The sequence below is a fragment of the Berghia stephanieae genome, chromosome 1 (assembly GCF_034508935.2).
Source record: "Berghia stephanieae isolate SIO BIC M18660-M18661 chromosome 1, UCSD_Bste_1.3, whole genome shotgun sequence".
Lineage (NCBI taxonomy): Eukaryota > Metazoa > Mollusca > Gastropoda > Nudibranchia > Aeolidiidae > Berghia > Berghia stephanieae.
In genome coordinates, this window is record NC_088360.1 from 77529968 (window position 1) to 77556244 (window position 26277).

Sequence of the window (26277 nt, forward strand, 5' to 3'; positions counted from 1 at the left end):
TTACCAAATTTGTTCTATTTGAGGTTAATTGAAAATGTTAGATACGGCTGTGGACAAAAACGTAGAGATTAGCAATCGTCACAATTAAGGTTTACAGAAAATTACAAAATTAATTTCCTTTTTTAAAAATCCAGTCAAAAATTTTTAATTAGAAAGCAAAGTGATGATGGCCTGTGACATGTTTAGAAGTATACAAGATAACATACAAAATATTGAAGCATTGACTGAATTGATTTCCATGGTCAAAATCTTAAAAGCCGTAATGCAATTCACTCAACACAATATAATTATCATTAGAAAAGGGTATAAATAAACTTAAAATGTTAAAATACATACCAAGTGACTGTCCAATATCGATGGCAAAACCAGTTTTGAATGTCTACTTTTCAAACAATTTGTTTTTATGTTCATCTTGAAACATCAAAGTAATTTAGTTCACCTGACCAGCTGAGGAATAATAATCAAAGTTAGTGATTGTCTCAACAAACTAATCCATAATATAAATTTTGAATAGAAATTAAGCCATTTAAATTATTTACATACATGAAAATATTGCATGCGTATATGGGACAATATCAATTAATCATACAGATAAAACAAATCTATGAAACAGTTGAATTCCTCCTTACCATCAACCATTAGACGACAAACAGAGCTTGACAACGGTACAACGATGATTGCTACAATAAAGAATTAAGACCCAAGTCAAAACAAGGGGGTCACCTAAAAATATCCTAGCTAAACTAATGGATTCAAAGATGATTCAGATTAAATACACGATATTAAGAAGCTGATCACTTACCAATGTGCATTTATGTGCATCTTAAATCATCAAAGTAGTTTAATTCACCAGACACCCTTTCTCATAAATTCAAGAGTGTGTGAAGGCCGTGGAGAAAAAAAAAGCATTCGGGAAGCTGGCGGTTGTTACAGCATACTGATCCATATGAATTATGATTAGAAATCAAGTCATATAAATTATAAATACATGCTCATGCTGAAAAAGAAAGATATCGTATACATATATAGGACAACACCCAATTATCTACAGATAAATCATATGAAACAGTTGAATGCCTCCTTACCATTTTTTGTTTGTTTGTTGCTTTTGTTTGTTTGTTGCTTTAGGTCTCTTCCAACACAATTGAGGTTATATGAGAGACCGCTGAAACAAAAAAACAAGCAATCTAACAAAAATGGTACAAATGTAAATCAAAATCATAACCTAAAGATATCATAAGCTAAATTATAAATAACCAAGAACAAACAGGCAGAAGATTTACAGAAAAAAAAATATCCCCTGTCAAAAATACAATCACAAACCAAAGAAGCAGGATAGGCTAGTAAAGAGAAGAAGAAACGACATCACTATCGGATCGTACACCCATGCGAACATCATAGGTATATGATTCAAGGGTGATGCTCCCATCCAACCATCCGGCCTCCTTACCATCAACCAGTAAAGGGCGACAGAGCATGACATCCTTATGACCATAATTGCTACAATAAAGGAGATAGACACACATTTTAGGCTACTACATGGATTATCAATTGCAGTTTAAGTTCAACCATAATGACTTACTTAAGCCATTAAGCTGTACATGGATCTTTGGCGTCAACAATGTTACAAAAATCTTTCCTGGGCCATCCTCTCCAGCTCTCCATGTGGTGCCATGTCCCTTGATTTCCTCCAGTTGAACAGCTATTTCTTGGCCGTCTCCTACTTTCCTTTGTCGGTTCCACCTCAATTCCTGTTTATTTTTAAAATGCATAATAAAATGTACAGCTTTGTGTATTTTCAGACAATTTCATAAAATAAATTCTGAGAACTATTTGACAGTATCCTATACCCCTAGAAAAATGACAAATTGAGAAAATAGCAAAATAGCTTTCCGTTTTTCACACTTTTCCTGTACCCTTTTCGATAATGTTCTCCGTTTAATATTTAGAATAAAATGCACTTCAATAATATTATTTCTAAGATAATAGAATGTTTTTATCAATATCTTAAGAACTATGTGTTGAAGGGTTTTCCTAATGATTAGACCCAGAGTGACGCTTAAAACTGCTATAAATCACGTTTAATAGTTAACATCTTTCTCCAAATTCAATATATACTTACCAAATTTGTTCTATTTAAGGTTAATTGAAAATGTTAGATACGGCTGTGGAACAAAAACGTAGAGATTAGCAATCGTCACAATTAAGGTTTGCAGAAAATTACAAAATTCATTTCCTTTTTTTAAAATCCACAGTCAAAAATTTTTAATTAGAAAGCAAAGTGATGATGGCTGGTGACATGTTTAGAATTATACAAGATACCATACGAAATATTGAAGCATTGACTGAATTGATTTCCAAGGTCAAAATCTTAAAAGCCGTAATGCAATTCACTCAACACAATATAATTATCATTAGAAAAGGGTATAAATAAACTTAAAATGTTAAAATACATACCAAGTGACTGTCCAATATCGATGGCAAAACCAGTTTTGAATGTCTACTTTTCACCCAATTTGTTTTTATGTTCATCTTGAAACACCAAAGTAATTTAGTTCACCTGACCAGCTGAGGAATAATAATCAAAGTTAGTGATTGTCTCAACAAACTAATCCATAATATAAATTTTGAATAGAAATTAAGCCATTTAAATTATTTACATACATGAAAATATTGCATGCGTATATGGGACAATATCAATTAATCATACAGATAAAACAAATCTATGAAACAGTTGAATTCCTCCTTACCATCAACCATTAGACGACAAACAGAGCTTGACAACGGTACAACGATGATTGCTACAATAAAGAATTAAGACCCAAGTCAAAACAAGGGGGTCACCTAAAAATATCCTAGCTAAACTAATGGATTCAAAGATGATTCAGATTAAATACACGATATTAAGAAGCTGATCACTTACCAATGTGCATTTATGTGCATCTTAAATCATCAAAGTAATTTAATTCACCAGACACCCTTTCTCATAAATTCAAGAGTGTGTGAAGGCCGTGGAGAAAAAAAAGCATTCGGGAAGCTGGCGGTTGTTACAGCATACTGATCCATATGAATTATGATTAGAAATCAAGTCATATAAATTATAAATACATGCTCATGCTGAAAAAGAAAGATATCGTATACATATATAGGACAACACCCAATTATCTACAGATAAATCTATGAAACAGTTGAATGCCTCCTTACCATCAACCATTAAAGGGCGACAGAGCATGACATCCTTATGACCATAATTGCTACAATAAAGGAGATAGACACACATTTTAGGCTACTACATGGATTATCAATTGCAGTTTAAGTTCAACCATAATGACTTACTTAAGCCATTAAGCTGTACATGGATCTTTGGCGTCAACAATGTTACAAAAATCTTTCCTGGGCCATCCTCTCCAGCTCTCCATGTGGTGCCATGTCCCTTGATTTCCTCCAGTTGAACAGCTATTTTTTGGCCGTCTCCTACTTTCCTTTGTCGGTTCCACCTCAATTCCTGTTTATTTTTAAAATACATAATAAAATGTACATCTTTGTGTATTTTCAGACAATTTCATAAAATAAATTCTGAGAACTATTTGACAGTATCCTATACCCCTAGAAAAATGACAAATTGAGAAAATAGCAAAATAGCTTTCCGTTTTTCCACACTTTTCCTGTACCCTTTTCGATAATGTTCTCCGTTTAATATTTAGAATAAAATGCACTTCAATAATATTATTTCTAAGATAATAGAATGTTTTTATCAATATCTTAAGAACTATGTGTTGAAGGGTTTTCCTAATGATTAGACCCAAAGTGACGCTTAAAACTGCTATAAATAACGTTTAATAGTTAACATCTTTCTCCAAATTCAATATATACTTACCAAATTTGTTCTATTTAAGGTTAATTGAAAATGTTAGATACGGCTGTGGAACAAAAACGTAGAGATTAGCAATCGTCACAATTAAGGTTTGCAGAAAATTACAAAATTCATTTCCTTCTTTTAAAATCCACAGTCAAAAATTTTTAATTAGAAAGCAAAGTGATGATGGCTGTTGACATGTTTAGAATTATACAAGATACCATACAAAATATTGAAGCATTGACTGAATTGATTTCCATGGTCAAAATCTTAAAAGCCGTAATGCAATTCACTCAACACAACAATATAATTATCATTAGAAAAGGGTATAAATAAACTTAAAATGTTAAAATACATACCAAGTGACTGTCCAATATCGATGGCAAAACCAGTTTTGAATGGCTACTTTTCACCCCATTTGTTTTTATGTTCATCTTGAAACATCAAAGTAATTTAGTTCACCTGATCAGCTGAGGAATAATAATCAAAGTTAGTGATTGTCTCAACAAACTAATCCATAATATAAATTTTGAATAGAAATTAAGCCATTTAAATTATTTACATACATGAAAATATTGCATACGTATATGGGACAAATATCAATTAATCATACAGATAAAACAAATCTATGAAACAGTTGAATTCCTCCTTACCATCAACCATTAAAGGACGACAAACAGAGCTTGACAACAACACGTCGCTGATGGCTTCAATAAAAAAATCAAGACATAAGTCAAAACAAGGGGGTCACCTAAAAAAATCCTGTCTAATTTATGGATTTAATGATGATTCAGTTTAAATACACGATATTAAGAACCTGATCACTTACCAATATGTGCATTTATGTGCATCTTAAAACATCAAAGTAATTTAATTCACCAGACATCCTTTATCATAAATTCAAGAGTGTGTGAAGGCTGTGGAGAAAAAAAATCAGGGTTATGTTTGTTTTTAAGGGTTTTACGGCGCTTGCAATACATTAAGGTCATATCAGCACCAGTAAAAAGGAAGAAAATGGGATAGTAAGTTAAAGAATAACAATTTAAGCACCCTTGAAAAGGTAAGGAGGAATCGATTCAAATAGGAAATGCATATAGATTCCGAGAGCACACTTTCAGAGTACTTGAGATCACCTAAAAGTCTCATCCAGACACAAGCACAGGTCCCCACAAAGAGGGATACACTCAAATTTTTGCAAATTATTATAAATAGAAAAAAAAAAATAATACAATCAATGCATAACAGAGAGGTGATTTATAAGGCAAAAAAAAAACTCCATCTCCCAAAATACACATTTGACTGTTTCCCCTCCCAGCTAGGGTATCTGGTCAGGGCCAGGACAAAACCAAGTAATCTCATTCCAAGACAAAGACAAAGCATGTTGGAACACATATAGGGGAATAGGAGACACAATGAGTGCCTCCCTGCCCACTATGGGAGTGGGGATTCAAAGATGATTCAATCTAAATGCAAGATATTAAGAAGCTGATCACTTACCAATATGTGCATATATACGTGCATCTTAAAACATCAAAGTAATTTAATTCACCAGACATCCTTTATCATAATTTCAAGAGTGTGAAGCTGTGGAGAAAAAGAAATAAAACGGGAAGTTGGCGGTTGTTACAGCATACTGATCCATAAGAGTAGAAATCAAGTCATAAATTATTTACATATATGAAAATATTGAAAAAGACTTCATTTAAATATATGGGATAACATCCATTAACTACAGATAAAACAAATCTATAAGACAGTTGACATACAAATCTTGACATCCGCACGACCATGTTAGCTACAATAAAGGAGATGACACATCTTAGGCTAATACATGGATGGTCAATTGCAGTTAAGTACAATTAATCACTTAAGCCCTTAAGTTCTAGGTGGGGCAGAGGCGTCAACAACTTCTCCAATCAACTCTTTCCTGGGCCATCTGTGTCGTTCCATGTCCCTCAATTTCCTCCAGTTGAAACGCTATTTCTTGGTCGTCCCCTTCTCTTTGTTAGTTGATTCCATGTCAAAACCTGTTTATTCCCTTTTAAAAATTTACCAAATTGTTAAGCTTTGTGTTCTTTTCTCCTTGAATCTTTCAAACCGTGTATTCTGCCTGAAGCCGATTAAAGATTCAGGACTTCCACACACGATATGGCTGTGGATGATAAGACAAAAATTCAATCACACTGTAGATCCGAGACAGAGGAGAAATTCCATATACAGGCACCACTTCAACGACGTTTGGAAAATATATCGAGTTGCTCACCGGAGTTTAAAGTTAAACTGGACTGGTAGGATTAACATTATTAAATAGATAATACTGAAAACGTGTTTTAGTGGCTTGATTGCTGGAGGTCAATTTGTTTCTAAACTAATTCAAGGTGAGCAACTATTTTACTTTAATAAGTCATTGAAGTGGCATCTGTATGGAATTTTTTCCCTCAATATGTGATTTGGTTTTCAAAACATTACATCGGAATTATAACGATTCAGGAAAGTACTAAAAATGACAAACGTACAGATCAGCATGGTGACAACAAAATTATACAAAATATACAAAATGCTTGATTTCCATGGTGCGTCTCTAAAATGAGATAATTTAAAATTGAATTCACCAATACCATTTTTATTGATTAATTAACCGCTAATAAAAAAAGATGGTAAATCGTATTATAGTCTAATTAAATTGTTCTCATCAACTTACCAAGTAGCTGCTCCACGTTATTGATGAAATCTCACTGATTTGAATGATTGGATTCCATCCTTTAAAATGTCTGAAATAAGCGATTTAAAGCAAAACATGAATTCGTTACACTATTTTAAAAATTAATCTTTTCAGCTGGTCAGGTCTGTGACCCCTTTAATTTGGGAGCCGAGATCCCGTTTTATATCCCGCCAGCAAACGGTCCCGTGCCACTTCAGCGTTACCAGTCCGCTCCGTATCAACCTTTAAGGAAAACACCCACATTAACGTGGCGAGGAGGTGCGGCTACGGGTTTCCACCATGTCCCAGTGATGTTCTTAACCCTCGCCTTACCACCTACAGCAAAATCGTCACATTTGTTAGGACACAATACATTTTTCTTATTCAGATTTATTTTGTACGGAACAAACATTGAAGAATGATCTTTGTTTAATTAATATGAACACAAGTTTTGTAGAGAGTTTGAGTCTAAAAAATCTATTTTTCTGCTGGGTTAGCCTGCCATTCTGGGAAAATACTGAAAATTATGAGTAAGGAGAGGGTCAAACCTGAAACATGGCTACTTTAGCAGACTACCCGGATTCGATGAAGGCATCATTTGGCGCCAAATGATGCCAAGATCGAACCACTCCCTCCATCCCACCCAATGTGCACCCGAACAGAATGTAAAATTTTACAATTTTATCAACTAGAAATTTCTAACAATTCTGAGCCAAACAGATTAAAGATAATATAAAATGCACTTACTTACTTACTCATATTGATTTGAAATGACTTGATGTCAATTTAAATGCATAACGCTTATTTGCACATTGGGCGACTGATACCATCTTCGCTTTTGATTATCAACTGAATCACAAAAAATGTAAGAGTAGTCTATCACTATCACGCATACAACCTCTGAAGCTGGAATTGCTGAAAAGCAATTATTCTCTTGTCGGTTGTATCACATCTGGGGAACATAAATCAATGCTGTCCGCCTACAGAGTAGACCTAGAAAGAAGACGAAACCAAAAGAACCCCATAGAAACCTCTAAATTCGTGCACCACAGAAGGGGGGGGGGGGGGGGGTGTAAACGGAAGCATTTACCTAGCATATAGGTTCGAAATATATGCATTCACGTAGCGCAGTTCAACATGCTACAAGTGGTCGCCGCCACCGATGTAGCTGTTGGTGATTCAGATTATGATAAACAATTGCGGAGATGGTAACGTTTTACCTGAAAAAAAAAAGATCCTGAAAAAAGAATAATCCTCGAATGGTCTTGATCCTCCTTGAATCCATCTTGGCGTCCGTCGTTGTGAAATACAAGAACAAATGCACACTTAACAGAAATCAGGTTGGAGCTCCATCCTGCTGAAAAATGAAACCATTGATCTCGTGTTCCAGATATGCAATGCCATTCATATTTTTCTCCTCAAAAAAGAAATGCCTGTACACTTTGCTGTAGACGTTGCACAAAAGTTGTTAACTTTTGGACTATCACGTGCATACTCTATGATTTCATAATGCTTCTCATTTCCCCTTTTACTTTGTAGGTGTATTAAAAGCCGAATTCCTTTATACAAATCAAGGTTGGAGGATAATAGATTTTTAAGGCGCAAGGTTGATTTATGAAGGATGCTAGAATAATTATTGAGAGATGAAAATCAAATTGGTAATGGTAAGTTGTACTCTTTTGATTTTGAGTGCAAACTTTTTTGGGGATACTGTGCACTCTAAAGAATAGTTTCAATATGTCACAGATACAAGTCTCATCATCATCATCATGATTATGATCATAATCATCATCATCATCATCATCATCATCATCATCACCATCATCATCATTATCATTATCATCAATTGAAGCAGCACAATTATGTTGTTTCACCAAAGGTGTGATGCTAGCTATAAAAATGATAGTGCTTTCTTTAATAACCCGAATCTGTGATTCAAGGGCAGCAAAACCCTGTTGATTTCTGGCACAACGCTTTTTTCATTTCGGTATGGAAACTTTTACTTCAGATATTGGTAGATTGATTTAAAATAATCCTCAACTTACTGAAAACCTGAATATGGCATTACTGAATATTTTTGAAGTCTCAATACAATTTAAATATTTTATACCCGTTTTAACTCTGTGATTTGTTTATTTATCTACTATATGTTAACTTAATTTACAATAAATTGTTATGTTTTATTGAATTTATATATTTTTATTCTAATTATTGTATTACTGCCTTTGTAATATCTACCTAGCGAACACAATGAAATAAAATAGTTTGTTTATTATTTTATTTTATGTCTTGTTACTTTCTAATAGTTTTATTTGATACTCTGATTTTGACTTTGGAAAAAAGAACAAGGATCTATTTCTTCATCTTCTCCCTTTACTTCTTAAGGTAATTACTTGGAAAGTAAGGATCTCACCATAGTTTATTTTTATGTCACGCTCATTCATCATTTACAGTTTAAATTATAAAAGTATTGTGGTTATATTGAATTTCAATGAGTTGTAATGTACAACTAGTATCAGTGGCTTTTGACTTTTTTATGTAAGAAAAAATAGTAGATCATGGTTTTTGCATGTCTTCAGTGTGTACACAATTTGTTGAAAATCATCTTTTGCGGTGGGTGGAATTCCCCTAAGAGCGGATAACGTTGGTCCACCATGGCCAATGGAGTCTCAATCAGTCCACAACTTTGCACTTCAGTCTATGCCTCTAATTGATCCTTACCAGATGGCTTTGTGTCCTTGATCTTGAATGAGACTATTTGATTTCACTGTGGTCCTATCTGGAACCTTTTTTAGAGAATGAGAGGAAACTGTTGGATTAATGTATCTTTTTGTAAAAGATTTGTTAATGTCTGCCTTTAATCAAAATACAACCCCCCCCCCCCCCCCCCCCCTTTCTCATCACGGATATTCTCAGAAAAGTAATCTTCTCGCTCATGAGTCCCCTTTACTTCACACCTCACCCATAGGTTCATAACACGGGATAAGTAATTGTTTGCTGTGATCTGAATTCCCAAGTGGGCCACATTACCAATACTGAAAGGAAAAAGATTGATATAACAACAAGATAAATACAGGACAGAATGACCAAGTTAATATAATATATTTGTTCAAATCTTAACTCTCAAACGTTCCACAAATAGAAACCACGATCACCGGTGATCGTGACAACGCCCCCTTTTTCATAATCCCATTTTGCGGTAAAAAATCGCCAGATTATGTGTTGAAACTATTATTTTATTATAAAAGAATGATTTTCATTTAATAATTCATCACAATTATGTTAAAAATGTAAAAAAATGTTACGAAATAACGAGAGATACGAAAGCTAGGTTGCTAACGACTCCATCCGTTACCTTCGATCCGCCATTTTGTTTCGGGAAATCTTTCTACAACTCCAACTCACAATTTATCAAATTTATATTATTTAAACTTTTTGCACCATGGCAAATCTCAAAGAGTCTGAAATTTATGACATCCTCTTCAACGTGGATGTAAGTGATGACGAGGATGATGATGAAATTGAGTCCGAATGGTCTCAAGAATTCGACCTGCCGTACTCGCCAAATATGGGATCTGACAGTGAGAACGACGAGTAAGTATTTTTCAGAAATCTTCTCAAAGTAACATCAAACGATCACATAATGCCCATGATATGTATATTTTATTCAACTTAATTATCTATTTCATTAATATAGTACAAAAAGTTTGTTTTTTTGGTTTATAATTGTATTTATGAAGTGCTTGAGTTTGACTAGGACGAGTGAAGTGTTGTGTGTTGAAAATGTAAACAAACATGGAGGTCAGAAGACGGTTAGTTCGGCCACTTGAATGAGATATAGAAATGATTTGTATGTCTTGATTTGATGTGTCGACAGTTTGTATAATAAAATATTGTTCTTTTTTCTTTCTTCTAGCGAGATTCTTATTCCGTGTGAGGACTGTGGGAATGAAACTGGGAGACATGCACAAGTCCCTACTCCTACTGATGATACTGACACTGCCACTGCCACAACTAGTTCTGCTTGTCAAAGAAAAAGGTGAGAACTGACCTGATATTTAGTTGTTCTTATAGAGCATTTATATTCATATTGACTGTTTTGTGTTTTCTGATGTATTATTGTTGATATTATGTTATATATTCAGTTTTGGGTCTACAGGAACATTATTTATAGTATTTTTACTCTACTCAACTCTATGTCAAGAAATATTATTCCAGAACTAGTGTGTGATGTAAAAAAGGGAGAGTGATAAAATATTTTGATATTTTATATTTATATGTGTAATTAATTGCTTTCTCCTTTCAGAATTATTTTTCATTTCCTTTGTTTTCAAAGTACTTCTTTTTATTTTAATTCTTGTTATTATTATTTTCTTCAGGCGTTCGGATCATGATGAAATCCCTGGCCCATCACAGCCGAAGAAACTAGTGTGGATGGTGGTCCCGAGAACAAAGTGCCACCTTTTCTCCCTGAGCGAGTCCCTGGTCCACGCCTGCCTGATACGGTGACTCGCTTAGATCACCGAAAATTTTTAACGCCTTTAGATTTTTTTAGTTTGTTTTTTACTCAAGAACTGTTGTCTTTGTTTTGTGAGTGGACGAATGATTATGCGAGTATGTGTGTGGATTCGAAACCGACGTTGTATAAGAGGTGGAAGGATGAACCTGTGAATGTGGATGAAATGTATAGATTTATTGGTTTGTTGATGTACATGAGTTGTGTGAAAGTGGAGCGTGTTACTTTATATTGGTGTGAGGAGACATTGTTGAATGGTTTGTGGGCGCGTCGGTTTTTGTCAATTTGGCGTTATAAATGTCTTATGAGTTTTTAAAAAATAAGTAATTTTAGAACAGAAAATAGAGATGATAAATTATGTAAAGCTAGATTTATGATGGATTATATTCGTAGAAAATGTATGAAATTGTTTCAACCTTATCAGAATATTTCAATAGATGAGAGGATGGTTAAAAATAAGGGAAGGTATAGCTTTAGAATGTATATGAAGGACAAGCCAACAAAGTGGGGAATGAAATTGTGGGTTTTAGCAGATTCAAAGACAGGGTATACACACAATTTTGATGTTTATTTGGGTAAGGTAGGGGGTAATACAACAAATGGTTTAGCTTATAATGTGGTTATGCAGTTGCTTGTTGGCTTGTTCAATCAAGGATATCATTTATATGTGGATAATTTTTATACTAGTGTTCAACTTTTTAAAGATTTGGTTGTGAAGAATGTGAGAGCTTGTGGGACAATAATAGTTAATCGAAAAGGATTTCCAGTTAGTCTAAAGAACGTTAGAGAATGGGAAAAGAGGGTTAAGAGGGGGGAGTTTAGATGGCATAGGGATGGTGATATTTTAGCTTTACAGTGGAAAGATAATAAGACAGTTTCATTTATATCTACAATACATGATGCAAATAAGGAGGCAGTAGTACAACGTAGGAGTAAAGATAATGGGGTTTTCAGAAAATTAGATGTTGCACAGCCTGAATTAGTTAAAGATTACAATAAGAATATGAATGGGGTAGATTTGTCTGATCAACTTATTGGGAAATATAATAGTCTTAGAAAAACACACAAGTGGTGGAAAAGTTTATTTTTTCATTTTATTGACATTGCTAGGGTTAATAGTTATATTCTGTTCAAAGAATATAGAGCTAGGCATAGTGATATTGAAGAATTACAGAGACCAAAACAGTATAATCAGTTAGATTTTACTCTGGAGTTAGCCAGGCAGTTAGGCGGGATAGATGATCTAGAGGGTCCACCACTTGCTTTAAATACAAATTGTAATTGTAAATGTAAAAGTAAATCTAAAGCAAATAGCAGGAATAGTGATAATAATGATATAGATGAAGAAATTAAGTTAATCCATCCAATTTTACCAGATGCTTCTTCAAATTCAAGGGGTGATTGTAGGTTATGCTTAGATAGGGGGAAAGTACAGAAAACTAGACATAGGTGTTTATATTGTAAAAAATGGTTTTGTTTACAGCCGGATAGAAAATGTATGTTGTGGTATCATACAGTTCTTGAGTAAATTATTTGATTTATTATTGTATTTTAAAATGCTCTTTGTTTTTTAAATGTTAAATTGTCTGTATATTTTTATTTTATTTTGTTAAGGTACTGTTACTGTGAAATTAAAATATTTTCGCACTCTGCGAATAATCATTCGTTTTCGCTCTTTGCGGAAAAAAAAATACTATTCGCTCTCTGCGAATACATTTACATATATAAATAAATATATATGTATACTGAAGTCCTTTATTATATTTATCCATGTATTATCAATTGTATCAGTAAGAAGGAACTTGTGTATTTTTTTGGTGTGTATAGTTCAGTCTTTGCACTAAACAAGTGACACACAAGTGAATTTTAAAAATAATTATATAATTTTACTTTTGTAATGGAATTATTACCCCAAAACCTTTTCACCATGTTGAAATGTCTTCTTGTATCATGTGTTTAGGTCTGTTGACCAAGATATATCCAAAATATGCCAAAGAAATGCTGACATAAGCAATTTAGAGACATTTTTGTGAACATGTAAAAATTATTGGATTATGCCCCTTGTTTGAGTAAATGTGTGGATACATTTGAGACCCCACCAGATGCTCAATTTATGCATTACATACTTGAGTTTTGCATAAAAGTTGTAAGACATGATGTATTTTTAGAAAATAAACTTGTTTTGATCATAATTTTGAACAGTTATTTTTTTCCTTCTTGGCATTTGCAGAAAATGCAGTTTTTACTTGAAAATTTGAGACCCTACCTTGACACATAAATCATATTTGTGTCCAGGAAAGTGCCTTGAAATTATAAAAAACTTTAAGAATGTGAAACTAAAACATCTGACGAGCAAATTGATATATAACATGCCAGCATTAGCGCACAGTGAGTGAGTTCAGGGTATCCTAATGTACCTGCACCCCCTCCATTTACAATTTTTGCTCAAAACAGTGGAGTGAGTAAAATTGTAATAGCGCCGCACAGGCAACATGTCTCGTCTAAAAAAGAGTTGCTTTTGTCTTATACCACATTGTGAAGCATTTTGAGCATGTTTAGTGGATCTTGCACTGTCTAAAAGCTCAAACATTTTAGTACCTTCGCCAAAACAGACGACATGTCCCGTCCAACATGTTTAAGCATTGCTGATGGCTTGGGACCCCTTGTAAAGCACTCTGTGCACCTTTAGTCAATATTGCACTTCATAAATGATATAGTAAAAAGTCATGAGGCCCTTGAAGCAGGATTATATCCCAGTTTTTATAGCGTGAAATGGACAATAGCAATTGCTACCCTTTGGATAGGATGCTATCTATCGTAAAGTACTTTCCACCAGATCTAACAGACTAAGCTTCCCAATCACTGTTGGGTGGACAAGGGGGAGTCATGGTCCCTTTGCACGTGAAGCGAGCGCTCTACCAACTGCGCAAGTAGAGACACAGCAAAGTTGGCCTCCCCGTCCATCATAGGAGGCCAAAGATCCTGCCCCTGATAAAGGAAAATAGAAGATATAGCAAGGCTATGGCTCAATATGGAATCCATCGGCCAACTGAGATGCAAATCGTCTCAACATCATTTAAAAGGAAGATGAGATTTTCAAAATATAGATTAGAAACTTGGAACTGCATAAAAGCTCCCAAAAATGAACATATTGAAATAGAGAATAGAGGTAGACACAGAATTGGATACGAAGATTAATAAACTGAGTGATAACTCCACAGGTATGTCCCATCAGACACGGATACATTGCATACATGAGGGATACACTCGAATATTACAAAATGCTCACTGAATAAAACGTGATACTTAACAAGGAAAACTATTTATAAAGGAAAAATATTTCAAGAAAATGACAACTTCTGTCTTGTTTTGTTTTATATATTTAAGGGTTTTACAACGCTTGCGACACATTTAGATCATTTCACCGCCATTAAAAAAAGATAATGAGATAAATAGATTTGGAATTGAAAGCTTACCAGAAAAGTTTAAGTTTTTTGAGGGTTTTACGGCGCTTGCAACACATTTAGGTTATATCAGCGCCAGTAAAAAGGAAGAAAATGGGATAGAAATAAGTTCTTTGAAAGCTTACAAGAAAAAGTAAAGACAAGAGGTATGGTTTAAATAGGGAACAGATGTCTAGATTCCAACAGCAGACTACCAGTGTACTTAGTCTGAGAACACCTAAAAGTCTCATCCCAGCACGAGCACAACCGAATGGAAGGAATACACTCAAATGTTTACAAATCAATATATACATATATAACAGTGTAAAAGACAAAAAATATAATCTCCCAAAAATATTCATTTGGCTTTTTCTCTCAAGCTAGGGTATCCGGCCAGGGCCAGGATAAAACCAAGTAATTTCATTCCAAAACAAAGACAACGCATGTTGGAAAACAGATACAGTTGGATTGAAGACACAGAAATTCCGTCTTGGCTAATGGCATCAACCAAGGGTATGACAAACCAATAGATCTCAAGAATAAGAGAAAAAAGTCAACACGAAAGAACAGTCATAGAGTGACAGGCTCTTTTTATTTTTTAGGGTTTTACGGCGCTTGCAACGCATTTAGATCAGCGCCAGTAAAGACAATGAGATAGTGAAAAAATTTTTTTAATGGATTGACAATTGAAAGCACACAAGAAAAAGTAAGACTAAGGGGAATTAGGAACAGATGTATCAGTGTACTTGGTTTGAGATTACCTAAAGGCTACCTAAATGTCTAACTCTGTCACAAGTACAGGTCCCCACTGAGAGGAAGACACTCAAATGTTTACAAATATTTATGTAAAACAAAAATAATACAGTACAAAACAGGTGATTTACAAGATAAAAATCATCTTCTAACTATACATTTGACTGTTTCCTTCCCAGCCAGAGTACCTGGCCAGCACCAGGACAAAACCAAGTAATCTCATTCCAAGACAGAAAGAAAGCATGCTTGAAAACGGATACATGGGGAAAGTAGACACAGTAAGTGCCTTCCTACCCATTATGGGAGGTCAGGAACTTCACCCAGGTGACCCCCGCTGTCAAAAAACAGAAAAACTTACAAAAAGAATAATAAATAAAAAAGAAACACAAAGGAAACATTTTCATTGTTTATTTGTAAAAAGTTGTTTGGAATGTTATTCTAATATACTACACAAGATCCTCATGAGTGCCTCTGAAATGAAAAAAAAAAGATTGATAAAGTCACGACAGCCACAACAAAATTTATTTAAATAAAGCAAATAAGTAGAGAAAGTGCAAAGTGAATACTAGGCTGCGAGCAAATGTGAACTGTGAAAAATATTTTTTAATTGATAAAGCAAATCTAGTAAAGAACAAAATACATTGTTTGGAATGTTTTGGATTTTAACCGTCTCTTCTGCCAGAATCAAAAAAATTAAAAATATTTTTACAAAGCTATCAATAAGTGCGTATAACTATTTGAATTATTGTTTAATAAGTGTTTTTTAAAGCCATGAAATTCATTTTATTTTCCAACCTTAATTTTAGGTACAACATATATCAACCAACATAAAAATCAAAAAAGCAGTTAAACAACAACCAATCTAAACCATTTCAACATTACCACAAAAATAATTGATGCGATGCTCTTAGATAAAATATTCACAGCATCCACCAGCCGGATATAATGTCACTCACTCACTCAATCCCATGACCGGATGGTCGTCGGTGCGACTTGTGTGAAGCAGAAGTTAGTCTCTCCATGCCTGCCTGTTGCTAGCCCTATGTAGCAGCTCCGGAACCGACATCTGTCCATTCTTTTATATTGTCCAGCCACATCTTCCTTTGGTGCCCTCTTCTGTGCTGGCCTTCGACTGTGTCCTGTAGTACTGTCCTGCTCAGGCTATCGTGTCGAGTATGGTGTCCAAACCAACAGTTTTCTGCGCTTCACAGTCACTAGAAGAAAGAGAATTGCAATGGCATGAGTCTTAATGTAAAGGATATAATGTACCAACACACAAAACTGAGTACAAAAGTTTAGTCTAATTTATATAATATAATGAGAACCAACATTTACATATATGCAGTATGACATCCAAATGCAATTATAGACCTTGTAATGTACAATGTTTTCTCTCATATTTTGAGATTATTATAACAATTAGCCCATAATAAAATGGGTTATCAGACCAGCAAGTAAGTGCATGCCTGTGAGAACTATTCATTATAATGACTGTCTAAAAGCAATAACGAAGAGTTGAGTGACGTCAATTTTGTTCTATGTATTTTTTGTTTTTGAGGGTTTTACGGAGCTTGCAACACATTAAGGTCATTTTTTTGTTTGTTTGTTGCTTTAGGTCTCTTCCAACACAATTGAGGTTATACGAGAGACCGCTGAAACAAAAAAACAAGCAATCTAACAAAAATAGTACAAATGTTAATCAAAATCATAACCTAAAGATATAAGCTAAATTATAAATAACCAAGAACAAACAGACAGAAGATTTACAGAAAAAAAATATCCCCTGTCAAAAATACAATCACAAACCAAAGAAGCAGGATAGGCTAGTAAAGAGAAGAAGAAAGGACATCACTATCGGATCGTACACCCATGCGAACATCATAGGTATATGATTCAAGGGTGATGCTCCCATCCAACCACCCGCTTTTAAGGTCATATCAGCGCCAGTAAAAAGGAAGAAATGGGATAGTAAAAAGTTATAGAATTCAATTAAAGCACCCAAGAAAAGGTAAGACAAAGGGGAATTCGTTCAAATAGGAAACAGATGTAGATTCCAAGAGCACACCATCAAAGTACTTAGTTTGAGATCACCTAAAAGTCTCATCCAGACACAAGCACAGGTCCCCACTAAGAGGAATACACTCAAATGTTAACAAATCAAATTTAACATGTAAATAAAACATAATACAGTACATAACAGAGAGATGATTTACAAGGAAAAGAATATCATCTCCCAAAGCAATAACTATACATTCGACTGTTTCCCTCTCAGCCAAGGACTCCGACCAAGGTTAGGACAAAACCAAGCAATCTCACTCCAAGACAAAGACAAAGCATGTTGGAAAACAGATATAAGGGGATAGAAGACACAGTATGTACCTCCCTGCCCGCTATGCGAGGTCAGGATCCCCACCCAGCGTTCTATGTATATGCATTAATGTGGAGGTTCATATCTTTATGTTAATACATGCTATGAATATATTATTATATCTTAGTTTTCAAACCAATCCTAGTGTACCACTTACCGATTCATATCTTTTTGTATCCTAGATATCAGGTAACTTAATACACCATTTATCTTTTGTTAAATTCGTGTGAAGCCTGGAAGGGAAAAAATCAAACTGAAATTAACGGTCATCACAACAACTTGAATTTTAAACTATAAATTAGACATGGGAATTATAAACATAAATGAAAACAATGAATAAGAATGATAACAGTTAGGAGGTATATGTTACACTATTAATCATAAAGATTAAACAGTAATACCAAACCAGGCACAGGTCTCGCGTCTCCTTAACAATAAAAGATGTTAGAAAACAAAGAATGGTTTAAATGGGAATGGTAGTGTGAATTAAAGGCAAGAATTTGAAAAAGACAAATTCACGCTCACCTTCGTGTTAAAACAGTTTTTAAGTGCTTGAAAAACAGAAAACAAATACAAACAACAACAAAATAAGTTAGGTTATCAAGAATGGTCAATAACAATTTTAAAAGAAAATGACTTACCAAGGTCAACTATTAAAAGATGACTTACCAACAACGTGTACTTATTTGACAATAAAGAATTGAATGAGCAAGAATCTTACAAACAACGTGTACTTATTATTTGACAATAAAGAATTGAATGAGCAAGAATTTATGTTATCAAAAATGATTACGTCAAAAGTAAAAATATATAAATCAATTATAAATGTTAATAAAACGATGAGATTAATTCAACTAAACATTTTAAAAGATGACTTACCAAGGTTGAAAACAGTATATTGAATAAAAAAACCATTGAGGCTCGCATTTTATAAGAATACAACATTGACTTTCTATGGCTGTTTTAGTAAAAATAATTACGATGATCAAATCGATTTGTTACCATTAATATAACTTGTTTAATAATTGTGTTTTTTCTTCTGATTTATTTCCCTTTAAATACTTACTGTGCAGCTTGTGTTCTGCATGAGGGTTACTGAAAAGAAAGACTTTCATAATTCTGTGGAAAAAAAACATTTAGATAGTGTTACTCAGGTAGTTCGTTTTTACTTTTAAGGGTGTTGCCGCACTTGAGACACTTAAGTCGTCATTTCAATGCCAGTTAAAAAGAATGGGAGACTCAGGAAATTCTACATTTACAATCAATTGATGGTTCGAGTGTTACTAAGCATTATTAACTAATCTGAATATTCCCCACCATTTAGCACTTTCACTCCCTGACTATTTCCAGGCACTCAGCCCAAGGAGAGGGTGGGGGAGAGGAAGTACTGTATTAACAAAAAGGATCAGTAATTATTTTATTAATGGAAATATATCCAGTAATGAACAGTATCTCCAAGCAGATGAGAACTGTGATAATGGCTGATGACATATAAAATCACTTCAGCATTTCAGCATTTATTTAGCCTATGGCCATCAGTGATGCACAGGTCTGGTTCAGTTGATTCATATAAAGCAAACATTGATATAGAGAATTTCAATCACTTACCATGCTCATTATGTTCCAATGCTTTATAATTTACAAACAGGAACAAATAAAGACTTGATTGTACAATACAACAATGGAGTAACACACCAACCATGTAGTCATTTAAAGGCGATTCACATTTTGATAAAGGATCATTACCTGAAGAAGTAAATGAATAATGCATGGTAAAACATCAAGACTATAATAATGAATATCTCATAAAAATCAATTCGTATAAATTGTCCGAGACAAATGATTACCTTCATATAAACCTTTTCCTGAAAAAAAACGATAAACATTTAATACTTTGCAAAACATACTATACAAACACCAATATTATAATATCGAATTAATAATTAATTTAAATGCATAGCACTTAAAATTAATCAAATGTTTTAAACTTAAGATTTAATGATTATGCATGTCATCAAGACTCAATTCAATACATCACGCTTAACTATCAAAACCATTCCCATAAATCATCCGCAAAAATTGTTTTAAAAAAAAAAAAATTACTGAACACATGTAGGCTGAGCAAGTCAAAGTATCCGTACATCTACAGAATAGATTGCTACGATAGAAGCTGACAGAATCCAGAGAACCCTCAAAGAACCAACTAAATGTATTATGCACACAAGAGAGATGGCAAATGTCGATGGAGAAGGACCTACATCAGCTGTCATGTGAACAAAAAAATGAATAAAAATAGAAACAAAGCAAAAAAATAAAGCGGATGAATCAGGCTTTGGTTATGAAAGATAAAAATCGTGATGAATTAATTAGAAAAAATAAATGAATATTATATTCAAGAATTGGTGTACAACACTTATTTTACCTAATGTCTATGTCATGGCTCAGCAGTACGGTCTTTGCTTCCTAACCTGAAGTCACCTTGCCAAAGCTCAATTTGCGGCCTGGGTTGTTCCCACTTTCCCTTGTAATAGTCCCTTGAGAAAAATTTTCCCCCACGGGGTGAATGAAGGGAATTTTGTGTCATTTATTTATTTTATGATTGTTATTTAAAAAAACATCACAACCTGTTCCATCTTACTGATGTACTTGGAAATCTACGGTTGGGTTGTCCCATCCAGCTGTCAAATGCACATCATCTTTCTGAATTAATTTCACCAAACATCACATAACTGTCGTAGAGAGAGCTCCATCCTTAAATCACAAAACATTCCAAATCTGGAAACCAAGCTGAAAATGAAGATTGAGGGACAGAAAAATAGTATGTATGCATTAGACTATAGTAATAAGTGATTTGTTTTTATTTGTTCATGTCAACATATTTCCATAACATTTAATGTTCAATTCGGCAAAGTGAAATACTTGACCTCCTGCAATTAAACACCCATTCTGTCAATGTTTTAGGTAAATCCTGTTTGTGCGCAATTGTTAAAAGAGTGTAAATTCTGAGAAACTACACCATATAAAAATGCAATATTTTTATGGCTCTTGAAAAGTGGGCCCACTAAAGAATAGAATCAATATGTCAGAGATACGTCTTATAATCACCATCTAATCTCATCATCATCATCTTCGTCGTTTGAATTTAAATTCCTGTCTAGAAAAGGAATGAGTTCAAGATGATCTGTATAATATTCAACTATGTACATAGTTCAACACCAAAATATTAAATGTTTTTGATATCAGAGTACAGGCAACCCCCGCATTCTTTCTTCCTCAAGATACCTTAGATATCCTGTATAAATTTCTTATTTCAAGCCTAGACTGAAGACAGAATTGCCAACAAAATTTAGCCAAAAACATTTTTACGCTTATGCGGAGGTCTTTACTTTTAAATTTTACAGTTGGAACAGAAACAGTGTTTGGGATCAATTCAAAGATATGGCGTAAAAAGGTGTCCTTTTCCAACAAAAATATTTAACAATATGGGACAATACATGACAGCCATTCAATTATTTCAGAGGCAATGCTGTTAACGGCCAGGTACTCATCTTACATCTGAGTAAGTTGAGATTGCGACCCATTTCCAAGGACAAAATTATGTGCTGCCCAGAGCGGGGCTCGAACCCTGGACCTTTTGTTCTGAAGGTGGGTGCCATGCCAAAAGACCACATAGAAGCATTTTAATGTATAGAATTATATAACATAATACAATGTTGAAACTTTGACCAAATTGATTCTCACTACTTACCAAGTTGGTGCTCCATGAGAATAATGAAACTTCAGTACTGTATTATGAATGATTAGATTTCACCATCTTAAACAGTCTTGATGGGGCTGTAAAGTAAAAAAAAAATTGCGTTATAATCCATTATTTACATTTTTCTCTCAGCTGGCCAGGTCTGTGACACCTTTCTCCCCAGGAGCCGAGATCCCGTTTTATATACCGCCAGCTTAAAGCAGACCTGCCTACAACTACGAACAATTAAATTAGTAAAATTACGAAATTGTGGCTCCAGTTTCAGAACTTCATGAGCATATCTAAGTCAAAGATTAATTGAAAATGAACGTTGATCTCAGAATAAAATGATTTTTAAAAGGTAAATAAAAAGAATACGATTTATATCTCCTAAAAATGACGAATTTTTAAATGTTCAAAGGCAGGCCTGATTTTTCGGTCCCGTGCCGCTCCAGCTCTAACTCACTCAACCCTAACACTGACGATATCCGTAGTTTACCGGGGTTACTTTTACCCCATGCCTATTTATTACATTTTTATGAGACAAATTATAGACGTAGTATCAAAGCTAACGTTTTTAGTTATTTTCATGTTAATAAGAGTTGAATAAAAAAAAGTATGTACATGTTCATTTTTAATGCATTTTTTCCAATTTTGAACGGTAGCAAAAATCTCTAGATTGAGTGAATTATAACCCAGCCATGTCTCACCATTATCGGGGAAACACCCACATTAACGTGGCGAGGAGGTGCGACTACGGAATTCCACCATGACAAATGGCTACTTTAGCAGGCCGCCCGGATCCGATCAAAGATCGAACCACTCCACCACCCGCCCAATGTACAAAAGAAATTGCACTCTGGGCAACCGCTACCATCTTTGCAATCAAGTATGCACAGTGAGTCGCCAATGGCCACAGTAAACGTGACATACAACCCCTAATACTGGACTTCAAGCGATTACCACCCAGCAGACCAAGTCGACGACGTACAGAGTCTACAGAGTAGTCCTAGATAGAAGACGAAACACAAAGAACCCGAAAGAAACCACTAGCCCGTGCACAATAGAAGGGGTTGTAAACAGAGACAGGGACCTAGTCCACCATCAGTGATGCACACCTTCCATCCACTTCCCATGAAGTAATAGCGCAAGTCAAGCATTTACCATGCTCATTGCGCTTCCAAATACTTCATAAAACTTAGGGTTCACACACCACACTGTAGCCATCTAGCAGCGATTCACATTTTAAATGGTAACTCAGTTCCTGAAAAAGAACGCATGGGAAATGATTAGACATAATACCACCACTCCAAGCATCCGGGTTAGACAGACCACGGCCTTCTCCTGAAAAATAAGAAAAAAATAGTTAGTACATAGCAAATCATAAAAAATCATCATCACCACGACCACCTCACCACGACCACCTCACCAAGACCATCACACCACCCACCATCACACCATCACCACCACCACCATCACACCCACACACCACCACCACCACCACAGCACCCATCATCACACCACCACCACCACACATAAAAAAAAAATATACAAAAAAGAAAAGAAAAGAAAAATCACAACCATCCCCATAAATCATCCGAAAAATAGAAAAAAACACATGTCAGACTGGGCACCATTAACCAACCACCCACAGAATAGATCGCTACGATAGAAGACGACACACCCAAAGTACCCCAAACCCCAACTAAATACGCGCAAACAGAAGGGGTGTGGGATGGAGGAAACCACGGCTGCCATGTAAACAACATAAAATAAAACAAAACATAAAATGGATGATTCAGGCTCTGGTTATGAAAAAAAAAAGTAAGAAAGCATAATAAAATTATACTTTACTTACAAAACATCATCATCACCAGCTCCATCGAATTGAAGACTTGGAAATCCACGGCAGGGGGGCCCACCCAGCTAAGAAATCCGCATAATCTTTCCAATGAAGACCGCCAGCCAGCACCACACGTCCTTCCAACCTGAAAAGAAAAGAAAGAATGGTGGACAGAAATTTAATACGTACACATCCACATCCGTGTGTACTAATCAGTGACTTGTATTCATTTGTTGTTGATATTAACATTTTTACAAGCTGTCGATTGTCAATTTTCACAGAGATGTCAACCATTGCGAATATCACATGACTATCACGCATTGGCTTTTTTTTCTCTTTAAAGATGACATAGCCTCCTAACCTGGATATTAAACTTCAAATTAGATTGGAAGACGTAATAATATTGCTGGTGTTTTTCGGCTTCTTGTTTTTTACTCTGATGGTGATGCTGGTGATGATGTTATTGTGGATAATAATAATAATAATAATAATAATAATAATAATAATAATAATAATAATAATAATAATAATAATAATAATAATAATAATAATAATAATAATAATAATAATAATAATAATAAACACTCGATTTCGGACCCAAAGGTCCAAACTTCAAGACCGGTTCTAGCGGCGCATTGTTGAGTTTTTGAAAAAAAAACTCTCTACTCGTATTCTCTCACCATATGCATACTCACTCAATTGTAAAATGAGTGCGGGCCTTTAGCAGCGTTGTCTCTGTCTGAAAAAGTGTAATATCGCCTAACAGGCGTCATGTGTCGGCTTACATTTTAAGTGTTGTGGTTGGCGAGGGACCCGGTGTAAAGCGCTTTGGGGACGTTTAGTGGATACAGCGCTATATAAAAGTTTAAGTTAAAAAAAAAAAAGTTGTTAACGTATCCAGCTACCCAATCACTGCTGAGTGGGTATGGAGGTCAGAAACTAACCTCGACTTCACCCGGGATCAATGCCCGCTCTAGTTTGCTATGCCCAGGATCAATTTCGGTTCCTTTGCGTGTGAAGCGCGTGCTCTACCAACTAAGCTATCGGGATCCCGAGCTGTAGATGGAACGAAGTTGATGTCATTCAGCTCTTTATTATTATTTTTTGCCAGCCATTTTTGTGACGAGTTCTCACTAAAATTTATCAATTAAGCTATAAACGTTCAAGGTTACACATAGTTATATCCTGCTGGCGGATGTTGTGGGTATTTTAGCTAAACGCACACCATCAATTTAAAAAGTCCATCTTTACTCCTAAGGTTGGCATCTCCATTTGAGGTGATAAAGTGAAAATTATTCTCTTTTCTTTGTTTCTTTTGTTTTTTCACGGGTGGGGGAACACGGTTTTTTGTTTTCATTTTTGTTTTTCTCACCCAATGCCATTGTACATGTGTAAAAACCATTCACAACCCGAAGTGTGTCCCTAAACATATCTATAAATAGTATGAGATTCCTCTCTCCCGTAATGAATAGTTTTAAAGAACTCACGACCTTTTGCGTTTGTGTTATTAAAGAGAGAAAAATTGGTGATAACTTATCAACCATACCCGAGTCAAGTATTTGATGTCATGTAAACCAACCAGCCCCACAGATCCTGAGCATCACTCACTATTCAGTATCATACTGAATAACCACTTCGTTAAGAAATACATGGTGTCAGGTGGCTCCATGCAATACTCTTCAACAATCGTAACGTCACTTCCTTCCTAATGACGCATGGTAACTAAGTAACACTGGCTCTAAACTATCGGAACAATGGCGGACGCCATATGAAATATTTCTCCGGCGAGCATAAAAGCGTATCCAGAGGGGGGGGGGGGGGGGGGGGGGGGGGGAAACACATAAATTTGATCATGTTTTGACTTTTACACATTCTGATCACAAGGCATATGAAAAGTTCTAGCCAGCATGAAGAATAAAAAGTACAGATTTTCTTTGTTTAGAACCAAGATGGCCGCCGTTGCCGGGCAGCGTGACATCAGACTACTGAATCCAATTCCCTCATCAATGTGTCAAAATATTGTGATAAATGCTCACAAACAATGACGATGATCGATTCCGCTGCTTGGGATATGTAGAAGGAATGAAGTTGAAGTCATTCCGCTCTTTATCATTGTTTTTAGACCTCCATTTAAATGATTAGTTCTCACTAATTATATCAATCAGACTAAATAAACGTAAAAAAGTTACACGCAGTTCTGTGTGTTGGTACAATTCATTAGGCTGACAGATGTTGTGAGTATTTTACCAAAGTCCATAGCATCAATTAAAGGGAGGGACGTTATCAACTCTTCAACTTTCTTCACATGGTAATCAACAGACATATGACGTAATCCATTATGTTACTTAGTGGATATTTTTATAACTGTGTACTATATTGCAGTGGAATTTTGCATAGCTAATACATATATCCACGATCCAAAGAAAATAATAATCAGAACTTGATATCCATAAACTAAAACATATTCTTCGCAAAGTTATATATATATATATATAATATATATATATATATATATATATATATATATATAATATATATATATATATATATATATATAAAATATATTGGTCTTGTCTGTTTTCAATTTATTATTATCTATCCTGCCATCGACTTGTGTAAAAACAACTCACCACCAAGTCTATTAATAGTATTTTATTCATTGAAAAGGTCCCCATCCCCCCCCCCCCCCCCTCCCCACCATATACAATCATGAGTAACCACAACATAGCCAAAAAAAAAAAAAACCCAAACAAACCCCTAAAAACTCTCAGAAGTGGTTATTCAGTATCAGATACTGAATAGTGCTTTGCCACAATTCAGTATCCACAAGGAACTCTCACCAGCCGAATATCACGTACTTCTTCTTCTTCGTTCCCGTCACGTCACATGGTCAGTCCGGTCTGGTGAATGAAGCCCACAGTGGTCCTGAGGTCGTCCTCACTGCTGTACAGCTTCTTTGAGTATGGGGTTGGGTCAGGCCCATGGCGTACTAAAAGAGTATTATAGTAGGGCTATGGTCAGGCCAGAAGTTCCTTCTCAACTGGTTGTACCTTGGACATTC

At 34.9% G+C, this 26277-nt stretch overlaps 1 protein-coding gene and 1 long non-coding RNA gene across 16 annotated transcripts in view; one reads left to right on the forward strand and one right to left on the reverse strand.

Annotated features, from left to right (window-relative positions):
* The window catches only part of LOC144957809 (uncharacterized), a 28319-nt gene extending 3519 nt beyond the window's left edge, over positions 1 to 24800 (reverse strand). The window contains exons 1-12 of one of the 15 annotated variants that reach the window (XR_013642217.1): positions 24763 to 24800; positions 23232 to 23361; positions 6558 to 6627; positions 5910 to 6008; positions 5354 to 5440; positions 4686 to 4773; positions 4216 to 4326; positions 2458 to 3505; positions 1583 to 1751; positions 1086 to 1165; positions 337 to 447; positions 5 to 47 (exon numbers count right to left, since the gene is read on the reverse strand). This is a non-coding gene — a long non-coding RNA (uncharacterized LOC144957809). The other 14 variants (XR_013642210.1, XR_013642229.1, XR_013642228.1 and 11 more) reach the window with 14 other exon arrangements.
* Positions 9673 to 11066, forward strand: LOC144980789 (uncharacterized). Its single transcript, XM_078928636.1, has 3 exons — positions 9673 to 10151; positions 10474 to 10596; positions 10937 to 11066. Exons 1-3 carry the CDS (start codon positions 10000 to 10002, stop codon positions 11064 to 11066), a joined length of 405 nt encoding a protein of 134 aa, XP_078784762.1. The 5' UTR covers positions 9673 to 9999.
* Positions 24801 to 26277: the final 1477 nt, after the last annotated feature.